The sequence below is a fragment of the Sparassis crispa genome (genome assembly GCF_003851025.1).
Source record: "Sparassis crispa DNA, contig_000005F, whole genome shotgun sequence".
Classification (NCBI taxonomy): domain Eukaryota; kingdom Fungi; phylum Basidiomycota; class Agaricomycetes; order Polyporales; family Sparassidaceae; genus Sparassis; species Sparassis crispa.
The window spans coordinates 919,108-945,097 of record NW_020939752.1 but is presented as its reverse complement, the minus strand read 5'-3'; the positions used below and the strand labels follow the sequence as shown (position 1 = coordinate 945,097).

The 25,990-nt window shown below is 52.5% G+C and overlaps 7 protein-coding genes across 7 annotated transcripts; 2 read left to right on the top strand and 5 right to left on the bottom strand.

The window, feature by feature from the left end:
- Positions 1–45: 45 nt before the first annotated feature.
- On the bottom strand, positions 46–3,745 carry SCP_0603410 (hypothetical protein; the record flags this gene model as incomplete). Its single annotated transcript, XM_027759474.1, has 12 exons — positions 46–357; positions 417–525; positions 580–724; positions 779–1,386; positions 1,442–1,698; positions 1,755–1,823; positions 1,875–1,988; positions 2,041–2,660; positions 2,720–2,876; positions 2,930–3,049; positions 3,103–3,249; positions 3,302–3,745. The coding sequence occupies 12 exons, from the start codon at positions 3,743–3,745 to the stop codon at positions 46–48; spliced, it is 3,102 nt and encodes a 1,033-aa protein (XP_027615275.1).
- A 446-nt stretch (positions 3,746–4,191) lies between these two features.
- On the bottom strand, positions 4,192–5,051 carry SCP_0603400 (hypothetical protein; the record flags this gene model as incomplete). The annotated part of the gene is made up of 3 exons (XM_027759473.1): positions 4,192–4,306; positions 4,363–4,929; positions 4,984–5,051. The coding sequence occupies 3 exons, from the start codon at positions 5,049–5,051 to the stop codon at positions 4,192–4,194; spliced, it is 750 nt and encodes a 249-aa protein (XP_027615274.1).
- A 4,347-nt stretch (positions 5,052–9,398) lies between these two features.
- SCP_0603390 (Transaldolase) lies at positions 9,399–10,657 on the top strand (the record flags this gene model as incomplete). Its single annotated transcript, XM_027759472.1, has 6 exons — positions 9,399–9,468; positions 9,526–9,689; positions 9,741–10,055; positions 10,107–10,250; positions 10,307–10,421; positions 10,485–10,657. The coding sequence occupies 6 exons, from the start codon at positions 9,399–9,401 to the stop codon at positions 10,655–10,657; spliced, it is 981 nt and encodes a 326-aa protein (XP_027615273.1).
- Positions 10,658–10,811: 154 nt separating this feature from the next.
- Positions 10,812–11,330, bottom strand: SCP_0603380 (hypothetical protein; the record flags this gene model as incomplete). Its single annotated transcript, XM_027759471.1, has 1 exon — positions 10,812–11,330. The coding sequence occupies one exon, from the start codon at positions 11,328–11,330 to the stop codon at positions 10,812–10,814; it is 519 nt and encodes a 172-aa protein (XP_027615272.1).
- A 1,341-nt stretch (positions 11,331–12,671) lies between these two features.
- SCP_0603370 (hypothetical protein) lies at positions 12,672–16,766 on the top strand (the record flags this gene model as incomplete). Its single annotated transcript, XM_027759470.1, has 19 exons — positions 12,672–12,925; positions 12,981–13,047; positions 13,101–13,225; positions 13,276–13,347; positions 13,400–13,523; positions 13,585–13,873; positions 13,931–14,038; positions 14,093–14,812; positions 14,868–14,965; positions 15,026–15,092; positions 15,152–15,179; positions 15,232–15,288; positions 15,351–15,415; positions 15,477–15,601; positions 15,649–15,763; positions 15,817–16,175; positions 16,229–16,309; positions 16,372–16,605; positions 16,659–16,766. 19 exons carry the CDS (start codon positions 12,672–12,674, stop codon positions 16,764–16,766), a joined length of 3,096 nt encoding a protein of 1,031 aa, XP_027615271.1.
- Positions 16,767–19,857: 3,091 nt separating this feature from the next.
- SCP_0603360 (hypothetical protein) lies at positions 19,858–22,244 on the bottom strand (the record flags this gene model as incomplete). Its single annotated transcript, XM_027759469.1, has 5 exons — positions 19,858–20,424; positions 20,489–20,941; positions 21,002–21,567; positions 21,617–22,076; positions 22,128–22,244. 5 exons carry the CDS (start codon positions 22,242–22,244, stop codon positions 19,858–19,860), a joined length of 2,163 nt encoding a protein of 720 aa, XP_027615270.1.
- Positions 22,245–23,355: 1,111 nt separating this feature from the next.
- Positions 23,356–24,445, bottom strand: SCP_0603350 (hypothetical protein; the record flags this gene model as incomplete). Its single annotated transcript, XM_027759468.1, has 3 exons — positions 23,356–23,775; positions 23,828–23,938; positions 23,993–24,445. The coding sequence occupies 3 exons, from the start codon at positions 24,443–24,445 to the stop codon at positions 23,356–23,358; spliced, it is 984 nt and encodes a 327-aa protein (XP_027615269.1).
- Positions 24,446–25,990: the final 1,545 nt, after the last annotated feature.

Sequence of the window (25,990 nt, the reverse complement as noted above, 5' to 3'; positions counted from 1 at the left end):
CTAACTGCTCGAGGACATACTGAGGAGACAAAAATGTTTGGCGCTTCAGTCAGAATCTTTTGGGCTAGACGACAACGTTCTGCCCAACAACGACCTCTTCTGAGCGCTCGCAACAGCCGGACTGGTGCCTCCAGGGCTGATTGGGGAATTCTCAGCAGTCGGCGAAGCATCACCTGAGTTTGTCGTCGACGAGGAAGATCGTGAGCGGCGTATGTATGGGCGCGGAGGAAGCTTGAGGTCAAAGCTCTTTCCGTCTTGAGGCGACGCAGGCAATGGGGTTGGTTCAGGTGGAATTTCTGTACCGAAATCGTCGACAACAGCTCTTGGAGGCGGCCGTTCGACCATGGCTTCCAACAGCTACGACAAAAGACATCATGAATTCTCACACGCACAGGAAGACCTAGATGGTTACTTACCTCTCTGCGCAGTTCCTCTCCGTCGTATTCGCCCTCCATTTCCTCGGGTCCGAGTAGGACCGTTCCCTTTCGGAAGACTTCGCCCTCTTCTTCTACCCAGCTTCTCGATCTGTTTCTGAGCGTGATCAGCAACAAACGGTCGCATACGTATACATGCACGCACAAGTCCGTAGGGGAGAGCGCGTCCTCGGTGTCTGCTCGCAGTATATGGTGTCCTTCACCTTCCTCGTCGTCAGACTCCGAGATCAAGAATGTTGGCGTAAGGACTTTTTCAGGTTCCTCTGGTTCAGGCTGAGCGCGACCCTTGCCTTTATCCACCCGCGGTGTCAATGGAACGTCATCGTTATCATCCTCCAACGCACCATCCTCCGGACCACCTGTTGCATGGCCGCTACCATTCAAACCTGCTCCAACACCATTCCGCGCGGTAGTATCGATGTGGATACCGAGTCCGCGCAATGAAAGGGTGGACGGTTGAGTTAGACACCGTTTCAATAAGCCCGATAGCTCATCATTGAGCACCAACAGCTCCTCCAGCCGAGTAGCCTCGGTAGTCACTTCAATCGTAGCCACGAGAAGCCTCTGCACCTCCCTCGCCCGGTCAGTGAGATACGGTAAATCGTCTGGAATGGAAGCAACGGATGTTGACGAAGACGAAGGCGAACGAGCAAGAACCTCTTCCAATTGGCTCTTACAAGAGCGCGCTCGAGCAACGAGGTCAGACTGGGTCTGTTCCGTGGAAGTCAAGTCAGTTGGGTCCCGTGCAGACACAGGCGAAGCTTCAACATGCTCATCGACCTTTTTCTTGTCGTCCTGCCGGATAAGTTTCGCCAACTCGCTTTCTTCGATCATGCCCCATAAGCCCTTGGCTTGCCCACGCCCACTCGAACCATCCGTATTCGCAGCTTGATGGATCTTTTCCGCCTCTTCTGTATTTCGGACACAAGAGTTCAGGATATCACGACACATCCTACGGCAGAGGATATTCAACCATCAAGTACAGCGAGAACGGCGGGGAAACTGACCGAGCCATTTCCTCGTCTGCTGGAGGGATGTTCAAGTCTAAACATCGCATTGTATGATTCGCTTTGAGACCCGAACTGAGTGCCATGACACCTGCGAGGTCCAAGTTGTTCAAAGTCAGATCAAGATGAAGAAGGGACGTTGATTCTGGCAGAAACTCGGCAAGAGCGATTGCCCCCGCGGAGGTCATATTCGTAGACGAAAGGAATAACCGCTTCAGGGCATCATTCAGCGTGAACGCAGTCCGAAGAGACTGTATCTGAAAAAACATCACAACTCAACATCAAAGGAAGGCGCATAGAAAGTATAACAAACCCCTTCCAACCCAGGACCGCAGCATGGATTTTTGCTTAGGTCCAGCGTCTCGAGACACGAGTTATATTTCTGACAAACGGATATGGTCAGTGAAGAACAATCACGTAGGATTATTTCTACCAATGCTTCGGCGATCGAGATCAAGCCTTGTATATCTAGCTTGTTCTCGCTCAGATTCAGTACCTTGAGCGTCCGATTGCGCTTCAGAACTTGCGCGATATAGGCGATACCATTCTAATCTCGTATGTGACAAACTATCAAAATCGAGTATGCAGAAGCTACTCACTCTGATATCATTGCCCCTCAAATCCAACGTCCTCAACGCCCCTAGCCGTGGGAGAGTATCTAATGCTCGCACTTTATCCAACAGTGCAGCACTGGGGCCATGATCATAATGTTGCGGCATCGCTGACCCGTTGACAATAGAAATTGTTGACGAGTTAGGAGAGATAGGATATCTTGCTGTTACACCCCCTTGCGCAGATGTTGCAATGATTGGAACCTGCTGACCATTGGGTGAAAGCGGATTAGGGTAACTCAGATGCGAAGGTGCTGTAGGAGCCCGTCGTGCACGAGGCACATAGGGTGTATATGTAGTCTGCGGAGCTGTAGAAGGATGACGTGGTGGAGGAAGGACTGGACCTGTGCGCAGAGGCGGTGTGACCGTTCTATCGGGATTTGGGAGAGACACTTGCGGAGATGACGGTGTTTGGGGTGGTGATAGAAATATGGAGGAAGAATTTGGGCTAATTGTTATCGGAGACGAAGGGCCAGAATTTCCATTCGTCGTAGGTATCCGATCGGGGTAATCCCTAATCATGAGGGCAAGGGCTACTGCACCCGTGGCGTTAATACGGTTGTGTCGCAGAGAGATATTCCGTAGTGACGACTTCCGCACTACATTAGCTACGAATAACGCATTGATTCTCACTGTTACAAACACAGAGGAACTCGATAAAGCTTACCGAGCGCGTCCAGTGCCGCAGGCTTCAGTGAACAGTCGTCCAACCGAAGAGAGACAAGGCCAGGATTGGGAGCTACCGGCAATGCAGCCGCGATGTATTCAACAGATCTCTTGTCCAGTGTATTCTGTGACAGATCTAAGAATTGCAAGCACCTCGTCTTCTCGACAGCATATAAGCGTGATAACATATAACAGACACAATGAAACACACCTTCAGAACATATGCACCAATCAAGCGGAATGCCGAAGCCTTCAGTCGCCTATTAGAGGCGACAGAGAGGAATGTCAGGCTGTCTGGAATGAGAAGAGCATGCAGCATGGGTTTTAAAACCTAAAGACCGCCCATCAACGCAGTGTATGCTTGGCAGTAAGGAATACACTGACATGCTCATCCAAATCGCATTCCTTGAACACAAGTTTCCGAAGTCCCCATTCGATGGTGAAGACGTCGGACAAAACTGAAGCTGATCCCACAGTAAGCTGTACTCCCGAAAGATCAACAGTACGCGGATGACTGCCTGCGGCATGCTGCTTCATGCTGGAAGTCAATCTCGCCCAATATCAGAGTGATGTGCGAACTCACTTTAAACGCAGCGGAGATGCCTGCATCGGGTTTTTCCTCTCTGCCTGCACAGCACTCCCTATAGAATGATTCCACCTTGTCGAGGCTCCACCAATCTTCAGAGCTGTTGGCGTCTGGACCCGAAGGACTTCCTCGAACGATCCGACGTCTCCGCTCCGCTTCGCGCTCCTCAATCGACCTCTTCTCTTCCTTGAGGGTCGGGGTTGAAGGAGGATTTGCAGCAGATATTGGATATACCGTCGTCATCTCAGGGAGTATAAAATGAGCTCGTTTGAGCGCTGTTGCCTCATCGTTACTCGTGCTAGTTTGTTGCTGTGTAGGAAGTAGCTTCGAGAGTCGCGCGAGCGAGAAGAACGGCTGCTGAGGTGGAGGAGGACGCTTCAGGATAGACTTCCCAGGCGTTGGGATGGTTACTGCAGACGATGAGGGCGACGGGGAGAGCATGTCTGCAGCATCTCAGTGTTCCAGTCTTGAGTTGCAGATGAGTTGCAGAAGCTCACGAAAAGCAATCACAAGTGATCGTGCGCCAATAATACCGGCTTCTATTCATTTTGTAATAACAGTAAGATTGTTCTAACTGGTCAATAATCAGGGGCTAATCCCACATTGATCGGGGAATTTCTCACGCTTACAATCGTCGATCTTGGCAGCTTCCACTCAACTTTCTTCATGCTTGTACGGTACCTGAGCTCAGACACGGTATAAGTGCTTCTTGGTGTCAGGAAGGGCAAAGGGTAAATGGCACTCTCGTTCCCTTAATCGAGTAAGGTGCAAGCCTGCATTGCAGGACATAACGTAGGCATTTATGATAACGAGTGACCGACTGGGGAGATATAATGTAACGAGACTAGATGATTTTATGGCTACACTGAGTAGGAGATGGCCTCACTTCAGAACACGTCCATATACTGTGAGCAGGTGGCATACAGCCTGACCCACCTATCGCCGTTCCACTGGCGAATTCTAGCCCACCCGTCGTGAGGAGACACACGTTCAATCCAAATTCTGCAATGATTTTGTTATGACGGTGGGCCATTGAAAACGAAGCTGACGATACTCACAGTACAGAACATAAGGCAAAATCTGCGTAGCTAATATCGTGCCCCATGACTACGATGCCATTACCGTCCGGCGGTGAATTTCTCTCGAGAATGCTGGCAAGGAAGTCAAACTGCTCCTTGACCGCTCTCCACGCTTGTTCCTTCTGTGAGGGAGACAATTGCACAGGCAGGGGCGGCGCGGGACCCGCATTGCCGCGAAAATGCGCCTGACTGCGCTCAGGCAATGTCTGGTGTGTCAGAGGCACGAATATAGGGAGCAAGGGCTTCACAAAAATTTCTTGAAGATGGTGAACGAAAAGGCTCTGCACAGCGCGTGAACCCTCGGGGAAAATGGGACGCGCAGGATAGGTCGTTTCGAGATATTCTGCGATGGTGGTGGCATTGGACAAAACGACAGGGGATGTCACAGATCGCAGAGGGTCTACGATGACAGGAAGAATGTATACTGGTCTGCCGTCACGTCGCAGCGACGTTGGGGGTGCGCCTATAGAGCGCAATGTGGCTTCGACATCGGAAAAATCGATCCAAGTCGTGCGATAGTGCAGCCGTTTATAATTCAAAATGAAGCTGAAGAGGAAGGGTGAGCACCGGGAAGCATTGGACTGTAAAGATTATACTCACCGAATCCGCCAAATATTTGGAGCCCATGGCTGTGGAATAGTAGAAGGAACATCGTACAAGGTAATCATAGGCTGGGACATCTCACGGTTCGAGGAAAGCCAGTCGTGGCCCTAAATAAATCTGGGGATCGCGGTGACGGTACATAAACCGAATAAGACACTTATAACGACCGCATGTGCCCAAGCAGGCGGTCGAAATGATGGGATTGTTACGGAATCACCTAGCTCTCTGCCGCACAGTCAGAAACCACCGGAGATGTTGACGAGATAGGCAGATCCCTAGGACAGCCCGGTGCGAGACGTCAGAGCAGGGATCCGGCGATTTCTGAACAGATAATTGGTCTGCAAGCGCGTTGAATCTAGAATCCGAATACCTCCTTGAGTCATTGGGAGTATTGAACAGCAGAACAGCCACCCCCATACAGCCTCAACGCGGCTGGATAATTGACGGTGCAGAGTTTCGGTCGAACCGTCACGGTGTTTCCATGGCTTTACTAAAATTCTGTGGCCATTCAATAACGACACATCCTGTAACCAATGGAGCGACTAGGCTTTAGCAGGATGTAGTTCACAAATTCGAGCGTCAATGCGTTCTATTGAGCTCCGCACGGCCTTCAACTTCTTACGTCCGTGACACGTGTTTCCAAATATGGATATGTGAAGTAGTTCAACATGGCCGCATCGCCACCTCTGGCACTCAACCGCAAAAGTGATAAGCTCGGGCTGTCTTCCGTTGGTCTTCCGAATCGTAAGACGCTCTGCGTACAATGATGCGCACGAATGAAAGCCCTCTCTTTGCTATCTGAATACGATGGAGACCGTTAGATGCGTGAGTCAGGGTGTCAGGGTCACCAATTCTGACATGTGAAGACGGGTACGCATGTCAGAATCTGTGATACTACATTCTCACCTTATTAGCTTACCGGAGGCAGTGTAATTGGACTGGATCGTTGATTATTCTCAAACAAAGAATTCAAATTAGACGAAAACACCGGGCCAGCAAAGACTGTACTGGGGCCAGATCCAGTACCAGTACTGTACCACATCCATGTCCAATATCTGCAAAGACCATATCAGGTGTCCTACCATGTCTTGCCGAAGCATATGCTTCTGCGGGGCCGTTATGCCTCAAGGACAGTCATCGAGGAGCTATTGCAGTGACGTTGGTTGCAGTCTATGTGAGTCACAGAGGCGAGGCTTAATCCTTCTTGAATACGATTCCCATTCCTCCCTGCACATCACTTCGCAGATCCGAGGAATTCTATGTAGGAATTCGAATCAGGTGCCCCCACTCGTCATTTGATGGACACCGGCAGTATGTCGCATCGTCGAGCGGTCAGTTCTATCCAGAATTCAGCCATTACAAATTAAAAAGATACAAATTTCGGGCTCTGGTGATGTCAGTGCTAGTGAGCCCCAAATTTTTGATGTGGCGCACTATGCCATGCGACCTCCCAATTGCAATTCCGTCGGTTCGCACTACTCTCGTCAACAGCCACTATGGAGCTCCATGAACTCCCAAGATAAAGATCGAAATGGGCAATTTTCCCGCAATGGTGCCCCTGTGCATGCATGATATTTTTACCTCATCGGCGCTGTTCTGGGGGAGTATGGCTGGCCAGTATCCTGGTAGGCGCGCAGCGCCCACCTGCTCTTCTTTTTTTATTGATTGGAACGTCGAGGATGACTATATCCAGCGCCTGTGTTGATTTCCATCTCATGCGCTAGCGGTGAGATCCGACTGTAGCCCAAACTCCCCGGGAGCTGGACGCGATGCGGAACCGCTGGCTGCACACCTTGTCTCTTACCTACGAATTATGCCTTTAACAGCCTATGCACCGTCTGCTACTGCATACTCCGTCCAAACTTTGACCCAACAGATGTATCGCCTCTTGATAGCAGTCTCAGCGTCTCATCCCGCAACAGCGGGATGCTAACGGAGGACACGGGAACGTGTCAAAAAAATTAGCCGGGGTGCATAGGGGGCCGGCCCATCGCCTACGACGCAGCCTCAATCGAGCGAGGAGCATAGTTGAATTGCCTTTGTCCTCCAGTGTCCCACTTGCGACCGCCATCCACTTTGCTTGAAATCGTCTTTCTTTGAAATGACTACCTGTTCCCCCACGGCACAACTTCTGGTCGCGACCTGGGCGGATACCGCAAATGTCCTAGGCCAGCTTGTTGGAAGCCCCGCTTGCGACTGCGAGCAAGGTAAATAGCACTTTCTTCCCGTGCTCTATTGTACATTGACAGCATCGGCCGCGTGCAGGAGCTCAAGATGCTGTAATTTATGCCGCCGCCATGTCACTCGTCGGAATAATAGTCGCGCTTGAGATAGGTGCTGGAAGTCGGGCAACTCACCCAACAACATTATGCCTGAGAAGGGGGGAAATGTTACGCAGGAATGTGTGTTGCTATAGTCAATGCAGAGGCACCGCTACGCTCAACCCCTCCACTTCCCGGCCGCGCTCCTTTGACGGTGGCCACACACTCGCCTCTACGCACGTCCTCAGCCTCACATCACGTCGTTTTGAGGTCGTGTGCACCCCGGCGATGATATCCAGAAATGCCGCGTAGTGGAGAGAGCCTCGCTGCCCACGCACTCTGGTGGCCTGAGATGCTTTCAGCGTCGTGGGCGGCGTATCGGACGTCGTGCGCTTCACGTCAAGGTTCCGGTGGGCGGTTGCAAAGGCGTTTCACGAGCGGCCAGTGTCTAGTTTGTTGACGTCCCGCAACACCTTAATGTGGGCGCATCAGTTCTGCCCAGAATTGCTCCGCTGTCGTAGCGCAGGGCCGCTGAAGCCTCAACCCCTCGAGCGGCTATCTGGACCTGCGCTCAAGTGAAACAAGAGGATCGGGAGGCGGGGCCCCAGGCGTTTATCCAAATCCCCTTGAAGACTCCGCAGGATGCGTGGCTGAGAGAGCATGTGGTCGTCGCGTACGGAGGTGTGCCTATATGTGTGAGCTATAAATTTCCACTGTGCGGTAGAATAAGCTGCTGATACCGAAGAATATGCAGACGCATTACTGCAATTTCCACAGGGTCTGCTGTCTATTAAAGACTTGCTTACGGTGAATCAACTCTGAGTATTGTGGACGATAAGGCTGATTGAAAGCGGGAGGTCCGGAATATTCACCGTTAGAATTCGGCTGATTATTATTGGGCTACGATGAAATCATTCCCCACACGCTACTTTCCCTGACACTCATTACAAGCATTCTGTGATAGTAGTTGGTGAACGCCGTGGCAAATTCGATCTGGTCCTGGAGGCCCGCTCGATCTCGGATACACGCATCCCTTGGCTTGAACGGGTTACAAAGTTCGAATAGCCGCTCGTCACAATGAATTTCTGGATTTCCGAGGTCAAGCACGCAACGACATTATCTCGTTGGATAATTTGAACGTGTGCCATTGCGGGTGCATGATCATTGCAGCGAGGTTCGTACATCGGTGTTTATTCTTGGGTAACTCAGACAACATACATGCATTCATTTCAGCCAGCACCCACGATCCTAAACTATCTACCCAACGAACACAGGATGAACCTTGCTATTGGTAGGATGCATTCTCCTGGTTTCACGACTTTCTCAACTCATGATCGTTTAGTATCTGCTGGCCAATGGGAGTCACTTGCCGAGTCCTTCGTGCGCGAATTTCAACCACAAAAATGATAGCTTGGAGAGAAGCATGCATACAGATCTAGAGGTACGGTCGAGGCTTTGGAATTCTTCTGTAGATATCGAAGCAATTGGTGTGAGCCCCGTAACGGGCATCTACACAGTCCAGAGTGCCTGTCACTATGTTTGGGAGTCCACCCGGAGTAAAATCTTTTACGCACGTTCTTTGCAAGTTCTGGTCTCGCTCTGCTGCGCGGTAGACACCACATATAAGCCCTTACCTACTTATAATCAGCTGCTGATACTTAATTTGACGAGTAGAGAAAGTTCCTCCCGACTCATCGGCCGACCAACGATTATCTGTCGAAAGCGTTGTATACACTCGATAAAGTTCCGCATGCATCCGGTTCACGTCCAACGATCCATCATCCCGACCACCAAAGCCCAAGCTTGGAAGTTCTGGCAATTTCATGGGAATCTCGGCGCGTTTTCCAGACTCACCTCCTCAGCCAATGCACGTGCACGGATATCAACGGGGTCGGAACATGAGAAAGCAACGGTGAAAGAGTGAGTAAGAAAGTGATTGCGACCACGGGCGAGGAGGATGTGTGAGATGAATTGACAGAGGACATGCACGGTCCATCGATGGTGGGAGCGAGGTGGGAGCGAGTTCCCCAAGAGCGCAAGGACATTAGCCCAAAGGTCGCACGGGCCGATGACGACGATATCACTCAGCAGCCCCTCTTCTTCAGCGTACAGGTCTCTTCTTCCTAAACCACCACCATCTTCTCCGAAAAAATGACCACGTCCCTCGACTACCTCAAACAAACCGGCACCGTCGTCGTCTCCGACTCCGGTGACTTCGAGAGTGGGCACATCGCGTGCTGATCATCGGAGATATTCATCTAAAGATCGGTATTCGTAGGCATTGACGTCTACAAGCCGCAGGATGCCACGACGAACCCATCGCTCATCCTCGCGGCTACAAGCAAGCCCGGATACGCTCGTCTAATTGACAACGCCGTCAAGTACGGCAAGAGCAAGGGCGGTAATGTCGAGCGGCAGGCCGCCGTGGCAATGGACAGACTCGTGAGTTGATCGAAATTGATCCTTACAGCGCATTCAACGTGCTCGTTATAGCTGGTTGAATTCGGCAAGGAGATCCTGGCCATTATTCCCGGCCGTGTTTCAACCGAGGTCGATGCGCGCCTCTCCTTCGACAAGGAGGGCACCAAGGCCAAGGCCAAGGAACTTATCGCACTCTATAAGTCCGTCGGCATCTCAAAGGAGCGCGTCTTGATCAAGATCGCCTCCACCTGGGAAGGCATCCAGGCTGCCCGCGAGCTCGAGCGCGACGACGGCATTCACTGCAACCTGACGCTACTCTTCGGTTTCGGTCAGGCTGTTGCCTGTGCGGAGGCTGGTGTCACTCTCATCTCACCGTTTGTCGGCCGTGTAAGTGCTAGTTGTGTCATATCAGGTCTGGCAAACTCATTTTTTCCCCAGATCCTTGACTGGCACAAGAAGAACAAGCCCGGCCCTTCCTACGAGGGCGCTCAGGATCCTGGTGTCCAGTCGGTGCGGAAGATTTTCAACTATTACAAGCAGCACGGCTACAAGACGATTGTTATGGGTGCTTCCTTCCGTAACGTGCGTTTTGATCGTAGTGCGGTATTGCATCGATACCAACTATGATGTCACTCCAGATTGGCGAGATCAAAGAGCTGGCTGGTGTTGACTTCTTGACTATCGCGCCCGCCCTGCTCGAGCAGCTCAAGAATGAGACCACCCCCGTCCCCAAGAAGCTTGATGCCCACGCTGGTGCGTAATCTCATCTTTTCGTTGATAGAGTGCCTGCCGACAGTGATTCTTCTCGTACCTCAGCCGCGAAAGCTCAGGCCTTGCCCAAGGTCTCGTACGTCGACAACGAGCCCGAGTTCCGCTGGGTACTTCTCCAGGACTCAATGGCTTTCGACAAGCTGCACGAGGGCATCAAGAAGTTCGCCGAGGATGGTGAGACGCTCAAGGAGCTCCTGCGCAAGAAGATTGCCGCTTAAGCGGCTTGACTTGCTGGAAGGAGCGATGAGAAAGAATCATTTGGTACGTACGAATCCTGCTTTAAATATCAGAGTACACTGCAATACCAAGTATTAGATGTGCAAATGTATCTCCCCGTAGTCTCGATGTTTTTTAATGCACAAATGTACAGTTTTATCGCGTATCTGTTGTGCCATCAGCGGAGGCGGCGTCAACATTCACAACCCACCGTTCCACCACTGGACGACATTTCTCCGTCTTCTTCTCTAGCTCTTCCATCTCCAGCTTTTGGAATTCCTGGTCCCCAGACGTTGTCGGAGACTCATTAGAGTCATTAGAGTCTTCGTAATCGAAAAGATGATCTGAAAAATCCACGGATAAGCGGTCAGAAGGCGGAGCAGTGGGCTCCAAGTATTCGGACTCGTGCATTGCTTCGGACAGCGCAATGGCGGCGGGCCAGGTGATACCGTCCCAGAGGGAGAGAAGTGCCAAAGCCACCTTGAACCTCCCTGCGCACCAGGCCTGGAGATCTGGCGGGGTCAAATCCAGCGGCAGAGGGTTGAAGGGCAATGTGTCGACAACGCAGGAGAGGTAGGACCACTGATCAGAGCCGTCGCTAGCGCTGTCTACGAAGGGCATATGGGCGACGAGACGGATGCTGCCGGCGTCGTACATCACGCCGAATAGTATCATCTAGTCGGGCACGCGGCGGAACGCGTCCTCCAGGGGCTCCGAGCCGTTGTCTCTCGGGTGTTCTTGTTCGCAGCGGAGGTACCAGTTCTAGAGGTGAGCGCTCAAGCTGGGGTGTACCGAGAGTGCTAGATCATTCAGCAGTTCTTGCAAGTTGGCCGGTCTGTCTGACCGAGGGTCAGTGCTGCTTTGCCATCGTGCTGGGCCCTTGATGCCAATTACAACTGCAGGATGGACTAGGCTGATACGAAGCAAGGAGTCTCTTTGTACGCTCGACCATCCCGATGGTCTAATAGGATGCAGGAGCAATGCAAAATCTGGCTCGGAAACATTCCCTCCAGCGATTTCGGGGGGAAATTCGGATTTCGGGTTACTGCATCTACCTTAGCATTCTCAGATAGGATCAGGGTAGACAATACTGACCACGTCCTTGGACGGTACGATCGATACCTACCCTGGGGTCACAAACGAAGGAATCCGCAACATCGACCTCTTTATACCTGCCGTGACGTCGCAGAACCGACAGCAGGAAGTCAGGTTCAGAGGAGGTCGGATCGAAGTGCCGACGAACAATCTCCTCGTGAAATAAGAATGTCACTTTCTCAGAGATGAGTTGCAGCCACAGCATAAGCCCCCACGTTGCGAGATTTTCCGTACTATTCGTTGCGCTAATAGGTTCGGGCTGTAAAGACAATGCGTTGAAAATTATGTACAAGAACGTAGGCGAAGACTCGTCAGGAATTTGGATCGTGTGCACACCAATTACCTGTTCCAGAAGTGCAAGTTGCGGCGCACAAGCTGAGGATATACATGGCTCAACCAAGGTCAATGAGTGGATGCCTTCCCGTAGGATTTGGAGCACTTCTAAATCACAAAGCGGACTGCGAAACACCCCACTGTGTCGGAACAGCAGGATTTGTGAAACCGTAGCGTCGCAACATGATGATGATCAAACCAAGTTCTAGAGGGTCGGAGGACGAGCGGCAGCATGATGTAAGCAATATGCAGCACCAAATATAGGCAAAGATGGGCATTGCGAGTGGGCGGAGATCGAAATCATCGTTTAGAGAGACGTTTAGAATCTGGAAGGGGGGGTCGACCCCCCCTTCCAGATATAAGGTTTACAAAGAGCTCACCTTGCTCTCACGGTATGCGGAGATCAATTTGCCGACGTGCCGGCCAGATTTAGAGACGAAATTTAGTTTAGAACGTTTCTAAACGGCTACGGGAAGGCATCCAGTCACCGGCGCGCTGAAGGGGCATGACGTCTGAGCCACGTGATGTGGTCGTGTCTTGGAGAGTAAGTACTTGACGCGGACGGCTTCCATTTTGTTTGCTTGGAACATGTCTTTATCACTCCCGTCTGATAGTTCTGGGCGACACACGGCGCCCGTGGATGAGAAGGAAGCTGCAGCCGGCGCGTTTGCTCGTTCGAATCCCCCCAGCTCATCTTCGCGTTGGGACATGCTGCCGCCTTGGATTTCGTCGAATCTGCGGTCGCGGAGATCTTTGAAGACATTGGCGCGATGCTGGCTTGCATCTTGGGTCTGTTTTGTAATATTACTTCCCGATAAATCGCTCAGAACCCTGGGCAACACGTAGGCCTAGGTGCTACTTGAGCTCACCGCGCGACCCTCTGACTCTCGAGTGCAGCGCATTTTTTGCCCTGCTAGGTAGCGTATTCATACCTGCGAACATGCCGATCCAGATATTTGTCTTTGTGAGTGCCCCCGTCGATCTCGGAAAGTGATCCGTCTGTTGAGTGGGACCAAGTCGTTATCCACGTTGGTAATCGGCGTACTGCTCGGATGGGGTTTTGGTGCTGCAGCCATGCGCGCCGCTCTTGCTTCGCGTAATCAGCTTTTGCTCAAGCAGACACTGCAGACGGAGGAGCAAAGGTTTGTGTTCAACCATAGATGCCTATACTCGCACCTGACACAGTTGACAGTGTCGCCGGATTGGCTAATCCAGACGCTATGTTCCAAGCCAGCATTTTCGAAGGTATTTTCCTCGATACACGGTGGGTTTCTGGGCGACTGCCGTCGATTTTAGCTTACAATTGGTTCTCCCAGCTCATCCATCGTGTTCGGGTGCTTCCTCGGTTTCTCCTCCTTCCTGTTTGCCCTCCTCCGCGTCTACGTACCCAAATTGATCCTCATGAGCATTTTCGCGTCGATCGCCATGGACATTTACTGCGTGAGTGCTCGGATCAGAAACTATTTACCGAAGTGTGCGTCTTACGCCGGGTGCGCTGCAGAGCTTCGGACCGCTCTTCCCGTTCGCGCAGTACACGATCTTGAATTCGATGCTGACCTCTCTAGCGTGCTACGTTGCGACGGGCTTGGTCGTGATCGTGTTGCTGTTCCCAGAGACATTGAATCACGCGCACCTCTCGTCTACTTCGGTGCTGCTGGGCAAAATGAAGAGCATCATCCAGATGCAAGACGAGGTGTTGAATGGCGTGCCTGCGAACCCTGCCGCCGCGTCTGCTTTATCATCGAAGAACATCACTGCGAGGGACGGCATGATTGCCATGTTCCAGCAGTGTGCGTGTTTTCGTGTGCTTTTCGCAAATTTTCTGTACTGACAATGCAGTGTCCCAGTGTCAGCGCAGCTGAAGTTCATCAACTCCGAGATCAGTTGGGGTAAGTGGAATGGAGACGACATTAAGGCGCTGGACAAGCCCATGATGATGATGGTCAGCAGATTATGTGCGTTGTTCGTTTTGTTTTGATCTCCTGTTACTGAGGCGTTCGCGGACATAGCGGCCCTGAGCTCCTTCGCGAAGATGGTGGGCCATCCAATGGCGTCACCTTCAGAGAAAGTCTCGCTGGACGGGTCGGTGTCAGAGTCTTCTGGTGGTGCAGGCGGCTCGGGCGGCGTGGGCGACACCCCGCTCCTCCGACAGATGCAGGAGCGCTTTCGTTCCGCAGAGGCAGAACACGGCGTCGGGCTCTCGGATGTACTTCCTGTACTGAAAAACGCCACAGCGGAACTCCGAGAAGGGTGCGCAGACAGCCTCACAGCACTTCAGTCCCTCGTCGAGTGCGTGAACACGAAACGGTACGCACGAGACAATGTCGCAGACGCGGCCGATAAGTTGCGCGAGCTCGAAGAGTCGTGCGAGCACCTGAGATACGCGATCGGCGAATTTAAAGAGACGAAGCGTTCACTTCTAGTCGAGCCGTTCCAGCCCATGCTGCAGAAGACCAGTCCGCGGGAGGATGTGCCCCTACGATCGTTGTACATCATGTACGTCTTTGCCGCGAACCTCATGGTGGTGGCCAACGCGATCCTTTCTTTGGTGGAGGCTGTCGCGGCAACGGCACGCAAACGGCAGAGAAACCATCTATGGATGCCCAAGGGTCTTCGTGCTATCGCCAAGATCCTCACCTCAAAGCGCGATGCCGTTGACCAGGCTATGGGTATGGAAGAGAACCCACCGGAGGAGGAAGATTCGCGTCAGAAAGAGGATTGGTCTTATAGTAAGTTTTGAGTGGACCGTACCGCTTAGGAATTAGTGTCGATGGTTTCTTGCAGAACTCGATCCTGACAGTCTTCCCCCAAAGAACATCGTCCAGCGATTTGCGAATTTCATTCATACAGCCTACCAGTGGGCCAAGACTGCTGAGGCCAGGGTACATCACACACCTCTTTAAAGTGCATAATTGCCGTTTCTCACATTAGCACTTTACCAGTTCGTTTTCAAGTACGTCGTTGTGACTATCGCGCTGTGGCTTCCAGCTGTGTTCAAATCGAGTGCACGTGCGTCCACTTGTACAATGACCTTCCGGACCCTTGTTTCTCAATATTCTTCGCATCAGATTTCTACTACGTTCAGAAGGGCATATGGTATGTCTATCGTGCGTTTGTTAGTCGGTTGCCTAAGCTAACGTCCATTCAGGGCATTGATCATGGCACAAACGACTTTGAGCATCTATGCTTCGGATCAGATGTTCAAGTCAGTATTGCATCCTGGCATGGTTCTATCGCAGTGCTGAAACGAACGATGGATCGCTCCAGCTACGCGATGCGTCTCCTTGGAACTTTCATAGGAGCAGTTTACGGCTTGTTGAACTGGTACATCGGTATCGTATACTTCTCGCGGCTGCAATCAGAGCTTTCCATTGAACGGCGTATTCTCTGAAGGATCCGCTGATGGAAACGGAAGCCCGTACGGCATGGCTGCGAGTGTCGCCGTCTTCCTCGTGCCTCTTGTATTCTTCAGAATCTTTGCCCCTCCTCACTATCTTCCTGCGGTCATGTTAGCCGGAGTGAGTGATCTCACTGGTTTACGGGCATGATATCTCACAAGCTGCAGGCAACATGGGTTCTGGTCGTCGGATACTCTTGGATCGATGGGCACTTGCTCGTCTTTGGCAACGCCGGTATTGGATGGTCTATTGCCTGGCGGAGATGGGTATTAGTCATGATTGGTGCGCAATCTCGCTCCTTGTGCTACCGGTATTGACCAGAAGGTCACGCATAGGTTGTGTTGCGTCGTTCATCGTGATGATGTTCCCGCCGACCTCAGGTCGCGTTGCGGTCCGGTTGCGCAATGCTTCCACCATTTCGGGGCTCTCCTACATTTACGGTCATCTCATGTCGGCGTGGATCCGTGACGCGGAGATGAGCGAAGGCGAGGAGAATGGTCTCGCAGGCACGAGTAAATCAGATTGGTTACCCGTGTTTCGCGAGAAATTCCTCAGTGCGGCCGACCAAGTCAGAGCGTTGAGGGCACAGACTGCTATAGCCAAATGGGAGGGAACCACACGTGGCAAGTGGCCTTTCGACGACTATATGAATTTGGCCGATGTGCAGTCAGACATGGTCGCCAATCTCGCTTTGGTGAGCAATCAGTGCAGCTCTCATGGCCTTATTCGTCGCTGATGATTCTCCAGCTTGGCGGCGCGCTCTATGAGCTAGATGACAAGACCAGAATAGCATTCTTGCACACGACGAAGGTCGTCAACCCATATTTTGTGTGTATTCGTATCACTCGCGCATGGCAAACTAGTAATGACATGTCTCTTCATACCTTTAGATCAGTGACGTGCTGTCCACTTTCATGCTGGTGTCACAGTCGCTTCGCACTGGAGAGCCACTGCATCAAGCTCAGTACCAAAATCTCCTCGATCGAGTACACTACCATGGAGACATGTCGCACCCGACTTTCGACAACGAAGATGTGAAAGCCGCAGAACGTCTACAGTCTATCACAAGCTACGAGTATATATATTACGCGACCGCGATAGTCTCTGTCTTCCAACTGCTTGGGGTAAGTCGGCAGTTGTGCATGCGCCCTCATCGTTCTCACTTAGTCATTGGTAGAACCTTCACGAACTGCGCAGGATCACGACGAGATTGTGCGGCGAGGTCCAGTTTGAAGGGTTTGAGCAGTGGAGACGGAAGCATGAGAGTGCAGTTAACGCCGTCTAAATTATTCCCGATCTTCATTTCTTGAGTTTTTCACTTCACTCTTCCTGTATTATCCGTGGTCCCTGAAGGTCGATCATCCTTCGATTTTTGTGGATGGAAGCCTCAGACCTAATCAGACGGAGAGTTGAGAAGATATTGCCAGGATGACAGCGTTAGTATCCCCGATTCAGATCTTTTGATCGTCTCGCCGACGGCTTGATTTGTCAGCAAAGTATGTTCTCCCCAAGCTCACAAACGTTTATCGAAGTTGACGCCGGGATCACCGCTGAAATCATCTGTCTCAGGATGCTCTGGTTGTGGCTCTTTACATTCCTTTTACTGTTCGCCATCCATGTCCGTGCACTCTATCTGGTTTCTGAAGGTCAAACGGTACTCGATGCCGAACCGCTTGCGGAGGAAGGCGTCTTGAGTTCTTTCGTTGCTCAACCTGCGCGAGGCTGGACTGTGGAAGACATACTTGATGCGGCAGAGGTCGGCGTTGGCACTCCTCTGAATAGTGGATACTGATCATGGTTTATCGCGCATTCAGACAGCAAATGCGGATGTATGGCATGTTAGCCCGTCCCACGTTGATGTCTACTTCTCCACTATCAGGAATTACCATGAGTCGCAGCTCAAAGCTGCTAATCTTTCAGAGTCCACACGAATAATCGACAGGTCTCTCTTGTCTGCAACGCCTTATCCAACCTCTGCTCCGTCGTGGAACCTCTCTTCTCTCTCTAATACAACCTTTCATGCGTCGTATCATCCTTTGTATGAAGTGGAGAACTTTATGGAAGAGCTAGCAACGCTGAACCCGCATCTTGTGCAACTAGCCAACTTGGGACATTCGGCAGAGGGTCGAGAGATGTTTGCTATCAAGATTTCTCGGGACACGCTCAGTCAAAAAAGCGGATCGTCGGCCCAGGGTAAGGCCAAGACTGGGATCGTGGTCACAGGTGCGCAACACGCACGGGAGGTTCGTGTTCTCTAGATTTTCCCACTGAGAAGATGTACTAAGCTAGATCGCCCAATGCACGACTTCGGTTCGCAGTGGGTCGCCACGTCCACAGCGCTGTACCTTGCCCATGCACTCGTTGCCAGTGCTGCCGAACCATACGCCATGTCTTCTCTTCTTGATGACCATGTGAGAATTCAAACCTCGTGCTGATTTGAACCAGAGCGCCGTACGGCCGCCCTCTCGTGTGTCTTCTACATTCATCCATGTACCCTGGATGTCGTTGTGTTTTTGTGCTCTGAACCGATGCAATGCCAATAGGAGTTCTATATCATTCCTCTTCCCAACCCCGATGGGTACGCGTACACATGGGAGCACGATCGTCTTTGGTGAGTCCGGTCATTCCGAATATTATATTACTTATCTCTCCTAAATCTTATACATCTAACGTGTACATCCTTGACCAGGTACAAGAATCGCCAGATACTGGGGCCTAACGAGAAATGTGTAGGGTTGGACATGAACAGGCAAGGCATTCCGCTCGACGTATTACTATCTGCACTCACTAGGTGATTTCTTAGAAACTGGGTATGTGCTCCACCACGCCTCTCTGATCACGCGAAATCCTTGTTTTCGTCGTATTGACTTTTGCGCTTCTTTTATATGTCGCTCCTCTATAGGGTCACAAGTGGAAGCCGACGGCACGGTTTCCGCGACTGAAGGCGGCGGACCCTTCCACCTCCAACTCTCGCGGCGGCATCGACCCGTGCACACAGTGGTATCCCGGTCACAGACCCTTCCAGTCACCAGAGGTTAACAACATCGCGAACTACATTACGACCCTCCCTGCACTGCAAGTGTATATCGATCTCAGGAGCTATGGACAGATGTGTACGTCGTCCAGTGTTGACGGAACTCCCCTGGTGCGGCTCTCGCTGATGCAGGATGGGGTTATGGCCAGTGTCCGCGCCGTTCTCATACTCATGCAAAAAGATGCCGAAGGATGCGGAGAACCTGAGCGAGGCGGCTCTTGGCGCCACAAGGGCGATTAAGCTGGTGCATGGCACCACGTTCACCGTATGTCCACTCCATAGAGATAGGGCATCGTTGCGCTGAAGACATATACCTACCTAGACCGGCGGCCTTTGCTCTATGCTGTACAAGTGCGCCCTGTTCATCCACCCTTCCAGGGATCAGTCTTTAATGTTTTGGCCACAGGGCACCTGGGAACGTCGTCGATTGGACGTACGCAAAAGCAGGCGTCCCGTACTCCTACGCCGTGCATCTCAGGGACACAGGGACTGTGGGTTCTCCACTGCTTCCATGTTTGCAATGCAATATGCTCACCGCGAGCACACAGTACGGCTTCTCGCTCCCCGCCGAATGGATCCGCCCCGTCGGCGAAGAGACGGCCAGCATGATCCAATTCCTCGCGGAGTTCACTCCCGGCGGAAGAAAATGTGCGCTGCCACTTCACCCACAACCTGAGTGCTCTGCTGACGATCTCTTGTCTGCCGCAGAGCTGCCTGTTTAGCAGCATTATGTTGTCGCTTGCTTTCGTGGATAGCTCTCTGATCCGGTCTGATACCTATACTGTTCTCTTCTGTGTACGATAACGTTGTATGTGGTTTATCAGGCTGCTGCCTTGATTGTATTCACGTCGAATGAATGACCGAAGAGCATCTGTTGACACATTTACTTGGCCTGCTAATTCCTCAGGCTGACCCCCGCTCCGTCTGGTGACCGAATGCATATCATCAATATCTCGGCACGATACACCGTGCAACTGGACACCTTACGAGGCTATATCTACTACTATAGGGGGTATGCAAAACATATGTGAGCTAGTAACTGAACACCGAGCCGACCGTCCGTAAATAAGTTGCTACATAGGAGATGTGGAAAATAAGTGAGATTGAACACTAGCGAGAGCACATCCCGGTACATGTAAGTACAAGTCCGCAGAATCAAGATCCAGGAAAATGCTGAGCGACACTCACAAGCAGCGACCGCAGGATAAGGAGTTGGCGATGCACACATCGAATGGCGAGTAAGGTACAGCGGTCTGACGCGTCGGTCGTCTGCTACAGGTGAGAAGATAATCTGGGCAGCACTCCGCAGAGATGCTACCAGGCCGCACTCTGGTACGAGCGGTCATCTCCCCGGGTCGCTCTGTGCATCATCCTCGACCTCCGGATCCATCCGTCCTAACACCTCCCCCGATGCGACGCTCATGCCCGAGCGCGCGCTTCCCGTCGACGCAAACCGGGGCCGCACATACGCCGGGGGCACCCTCGCCGCATCCACATTGATGCCCACCCGCTCGGGGCCACCCTCGCTACCGACGTCCACAGGGTTCACCGGCGATCGTGTGTGTGTACTGCCGCCGCGAGCGCGAATGCTGTCCCCGCGCTCTCGCCGTCGCCCGCCGAGCCCCTGCAAGCTCGCCATGAATGTCTCGTTCATCTGCCGCAGGCGCTCGTCCACCGCGGACTCCGTCGTCAGCATCGGCTCGTTCAAGGAGAGAGAGCGCGTGCGCTGGACGACACTGGGCAGGGTCTCGTGCGGGCCCTCCGGGATGTCGGGGCTGTGTGGGGAGCGTGCAGGCGAAGAAGACGCGCTCTGCTCCCGCAGACCGCCGAGCGGCTTCCGCGCGTCGATGTCCTGCACGAACGCGGAGATATCGTCGTCGTCCGTGTTTGTGCTCAAAAATGAGGGGCTCTGGGTGCGCATGATAAATGATCAGCACACGCGGGGAAAACGTGGTGGGTGTGCAGATACTTACCGCCACTCGCTCGCCTTCCTTGGCACCGCTCCCCGCGCTCCCCTCGCTGCCTACGCCGCCCGTTGCGGCATACCGATGTCCAAAACTGCTCGAGTACCTCTTCCCCGTCAGCCTCGGTGACCCCTCCAAAATAACTCCCTCTACAGACGTTAGTGAGCGCCCACCCAGACTCGATGGCGCATAAGGCGGAGACGACCGGGGCAGTGGGACAGGCGATGGTGGTGCCTTACTCCCCGAACGCTGCGGGACGTGAGCACGGGATGAAGTTGGTGATGTATGTGCGGGCCTAGAGGGCAAGGATGGCCCGCCGGAAGACAAGGGCGAGTGTTGTCGCAGCGATGGTGATGGGGAGTGTAGAGAGGGAGAGCCAGATGACAGCGTCGAAGACTTGAACGGGTTCACAGGGTTGATAGGACGCCGAATCGGAACTGGCCCCGGAGAGGGTATGAAATCCTGAATAGGGATGAGAGTCAGACGCGTGGCACACGCCAGAACGAGTCAGAAAACACGTACGCTGCCTCTTCCGGTGCCGAGGCTTTCCTTCCTGAGTCGCGCAGCGAGTGCAGACACGGGGGGGATGTCGTCCCTTGAGCCCGTAGACGCCGCACCTTGACGCGATGACGACGCGTCTGACACCGCAGAAGTCGACCCTGCAGCGCCCGTATTTGACAGCCGCCGCATTGGCAGAAGGCCAACATTCTGCGAGCGCGGACTACTCCCACCGAGTCCAGATAGTCCGGACAAGGACGTGGTGCGCGAATGCATCGAAGGCGGGACGACGAAACGGTCCGCCACAGATGAAGGCGGGGAGCGAGGGAGAGACATACGGACGGGTAAACTGCCCGGGGAACCCGACAGGGAGTCACGCTGCTGGTTCTTGACAAGGGTCGGCGTAAAATCTGGTCCTTCATCCAGCGAGAGGAACCGCGAAGACAAGAGCGACTCCAGTTCGTCCAGCTGGAAGTTGGGCGAAGTGAGGTACGTGACAGACAGTGACAGAGTGCCCACTGGGTGGGTAACTGGCGTGAAATCATGCGAGTCTTTCGATAGTCGCGGAGATGTCTGTGCAAGAGGCGTGTCTGGAGTATGGTCAGGTATACTGATCCGAATCTGAGCAACGTGGCTTACCAAACCCCAAAATGCCCTCCGCGCCTCTGTCTTCGTCGATGCCCTGGACGCGCAATTGGATGCTGAAATTGCCATTCCGGTTGCCTCCAACACGGGTACGTAAACGTCTGGACAACTTCCACGCAGGCAGGATACGAAGCAAAGTAAACACACTCCGAAACAGCGGAATGGCTTGCTTGTACATGGTAGGGAGCGCGACATCGGCACCATACCGATGCTGAGAGTCATTCTGCGTGAAGATGATATCCCATGACTCTAGGAGGATATACCTGGGGGTCGGGTCGATGCGAACGCGAGATGAGTCAGGCGCGAGATAGACTAGTACTTGGTTGTTTGTCAACTCGGGGACAACCAAAAGAACTTGTAGACGGAACGGCGGTAATGAGTGCGCGGAAGAAACGGAGCGATAGATGCGAGTATGTTCCTTGAAGAGTTCTGTGTCCGGAGTCTCGAGATTGAACTGCGAGGAATTCAGTGGTGTTAAACGCGACTGAGCATCAATCAAACGCACCCAGATATCCCCCCGAGCCTGCGCTGTCGGCTGAACCGTTGCCCTGGCATGATTGACGACGAGAATAAGCTTAGTGTAGAACCTGTAAGCCACCTTGTCGGACTTGTCACTGGACATGGCAGGGCACGGAATAGTCGTTCAGAAAGTAGAGCAGCACTGCTGAACAGACATCAGGACTGACTTGGCGGAAGATATACCGAGCGCAAGCTGTGGTGGTGGTCGTGTGTATCGCACGAGCGCACTGGATATGGCCCTTATGGCCAGACAACTCGATCTGGCACTCACTCAACCGATGCAGTACTTCTCTAGCGCCCTTTCTTATCTTCCTTTTTCGGAGTTTTAACATTTGTTATGTGAACTACATGGCGTTGTGATGCACTACTAGCCGATGGGCCTACTTTGACGCGTCGGTCAATTAGCTGGCTGTCCATGTCAATCCTTGCAGCGCTATATGCACAGACGACGGTCCCTTGTTCCCTCGATGGCCCGCGTAGTGTTCAAGATGCGGCACTTGCCGGTATGAAAACGGCACAGGCGTGCATTGGACAGTCGAGTCACTCCAATCACCTCGAGTTGTGGTCTCGAGGTGCAGCATAAATGTGAGTGTTGGAATTCGAGTCATTCCTGCTAAATTCGGTCTCTAGAAATGCCTGCACGGATAGGCCCATCGGCGCTGTGACTTCGCCTCGGATGAAACCTAGTGATGAAGCTGCTGACCGCTGTTAGGCGGAATACTTATCAAGCTTCTGCTGGAACCACGGTTCGCCCCTGCAGATAACATGCAGCTTCGACATGCGGAGAGAGTACTGGCACGTCTTGCAAGCAGCGCCTCTATTTTTCGTAATGGTATTGCATGGTATTGCAAGGTCTGCTTCTATCTGGTGTCTCACGTTCATACCTCAGGCCCAGTGGCAGATGGAGCATCCGAAGGTAAATGCTTATCTTGCCCTGACGTCTGCCTATAATCTCTCACCCGAAAGGGCGTGATCGTCGATCTGCGTCCATTGGTCAATACCGCCATATGACGGTCTAGATTTTGCTGGCGAAAAGGAGCTCTCAGATTGGCCATCCCCACAATACCTACTGGACAACACAACTACGCGATATACGTACACGCCGTGCCGCATTAACCTTCTCTGGACATAGAGTTGGTGGATATCGGCTACATCATGGTCACCAAAACCTTGGTGTAGATGAAGCGGGCCTGAAGCACGAACCGCTAGGTGGTTCACGGCTGGCGCAGCAAGAACCACCACCCAATCCCTGCGGTCCACCCGGCAGACGCCGACGAAGGGCCCCTTCCAGGTAGTAAAACGTTCTCCACGCGGTGCCACCACCCCCGCGGAATGAACAACGTCTCGCCTTCTCGAAGCACGCAGCTTAACGCCGTTAGGGAGAGCGCATCAACCAAGCGCGTAGGACACGAGTCGGTGAGGATGTCAAATTGCAGGTTTGAGCCACCGCTGCGAGGTCGCAGCTGCAGATCTATGGCCGAGGTGTTGCGCAGAGACGCATGTCCGTCTGCACGCCTCACGAATTCGGAGACTGATGGGGGCAAAAGCGTGAGGTGCTTCGCGTGTGTGAGAGGATCGGACGATGCGTGCAGGTGGTAGAGATTCATGTAGGGGTCGTAATGTAGCGGAGTGATCTGTTGCATATTGTAAGCTGTGCTTGGAATTGAATTTTTGGAGACTTTTTACCGCGCCAGTAGGCCCGACGAAGAAACTTGTCTGATATAAATCTGCGTGGTTACCTGAGAGCAGGGGCTCTAGGATAGGCGGTGGTCTCACAAGCTGCTTGACCGCAGGAATCTTTGTCGTGCACTCATGAAGATCATTCCTTCCAAGCTGAAGTTACTACGTTACCTCGTCAGTCCCTCGCCACTGCGCGAGATACACCTGCTGGCCGCCAACTTTACCTCCGCTCCCACCATTGCTTTCCAGCCAGTCCAGGTACTGGCCCAGCCGCATGGGCATGCGGTCGAATGCGCCGGGCGCAGTGTCGTCGTAGCGCCCCAGCTCGACGTCGACTAGTCTGTCGTCTCCATTACGTAGAGCACGAAGGAGACCAGCGCTGCGGCTAGAATTACTTTCGGAGGGCCCCGAAGGGCGTGCCAAGATAAGAGGAGTTGACTCTGAGGACGAGGCGAAAGACAGGAAATGCTCGGGACTTCCAGCTAATGATGCGGCTGCGAGAGGCACTGGGCGCGTCGATATGGTGCTGATACTTCGGGGGCTACATAATTTACAGGGACTTGATAGCAGCACTCTGTGCACTGAGGGCAAAAGCAATCCAGCTGAGGGAGTGTTATGAAACATGTGCGGCAGCTGCACGCATAGCATCGTGACATCGATCGCAGCCTTGCACATCCACACTCACAGGCAAGACCGAGTCCACACGCTTTTTTGTTGTTGCTATCACCATTGTGCTTATGCTGGTGTCTGAGCTTAGCAGTCAATATTACCTCCATTAGGCTTTTCTAAACTGGAGACGTTGTATTATCCATGGCTGTATCATGTAGTTCCGTCGATTCTCGCCGAGGCAAGTGACGGTGCGCGAGGAATAGTGCAATACATCGGACTGATGGCATATCATTTTCTTTTCCGAGAGGTTGCTTATCGGTGATTAACGCGTAAGACGCGATCAGCATGCTCTGTTTTTTTTACACAACCTGTCAGGTCGTGGAAGTTCGCATGCCACAGAGCAAGAGAAATCTGGCAAGTTGAAGTTACAGCCACACGTCGGGATGACACGAGAAGATGATGAACGATTCCTTGTACGTTGTTCCTGGATAGATTTTTTCTCTGCTGAAGATGTGGCCCGTTCAAAATTCGCGGAAGACGCGTATACGCCACTATTTTGTTGCAGTCTCAGCTCGATCTCCTGGTGATAACTGGTACAAGATAGTGGTGTACTACTTCTCACCGTGCCAATGGCCCTGGACGCCCCTCCCCCATCGTCACTTCTAATAATGATTCACTCTATTTACAAGAAGGTGACGAACCAAAGATGCGACCACATGACAAAGGAATGTAAGTACAGGAGGATACTCTTATTATGACTGCACCTGATGCTCGACATGTTAGGTCCATCCCTGCCTGTGCTCCAAAGGAAATCACTTCCGCCCATTGTTGCCATGATCTTCTGCACTCGAAACTCGAGGTCTAATCTATCTAATTTTGCAGTGGAAAACTACTCGACTGACGGTGAATTCAATGCGTTCTCGGATGCACGGGACGTATATCTTAATTCAACGAACCCGAGGCTCGTTGGTTTTGTTCTCGTCGACATCCCCACCTCCACGCACACACGCCCAACCCACCAGCCTATCAAATATCACAGTGGGATACTTCATGGTTGACTATGAATTTGACGCACTCTTGGATGCGATGAGCAAGCCTCCTTGTTTGTAGTGTGTTTCTTCGCCAGAACCGCGGGACTCATCGTCTTTGTTCAGCCTGCTGGTCGTAGCTCCATCCTCGATCGCCAGCCCTAGCTATTGCAACAGCCCCGTCGAGCCGGAAGCTTTCTGCCCGTGGGAGTGGTCCATACCTACCTCACACTTCCTCACAAGCAAGGGACAGCATGGTCGGATACTGCATGTTGCCCTCTTCCTTCTCCAGACCTGGAAACTACTTACAGGGCCTTCCTACCAAGATGCCGCTCCCCGTGTCTTTTTGGGCAGGGACTTCACTATGATCCTGTTCAGAATATGTTCCTCCAGAGTGAGTGCTTGGGCAATTATATGATAATTATTACGAACAGTTTCCCACATTCGTTATTATAAGCAACGGAATACTTCGAACGGGCCTACATTGAGTAAGCAGTTTATGTTTCCATTTCGACTCCCCACGCTGACTTCA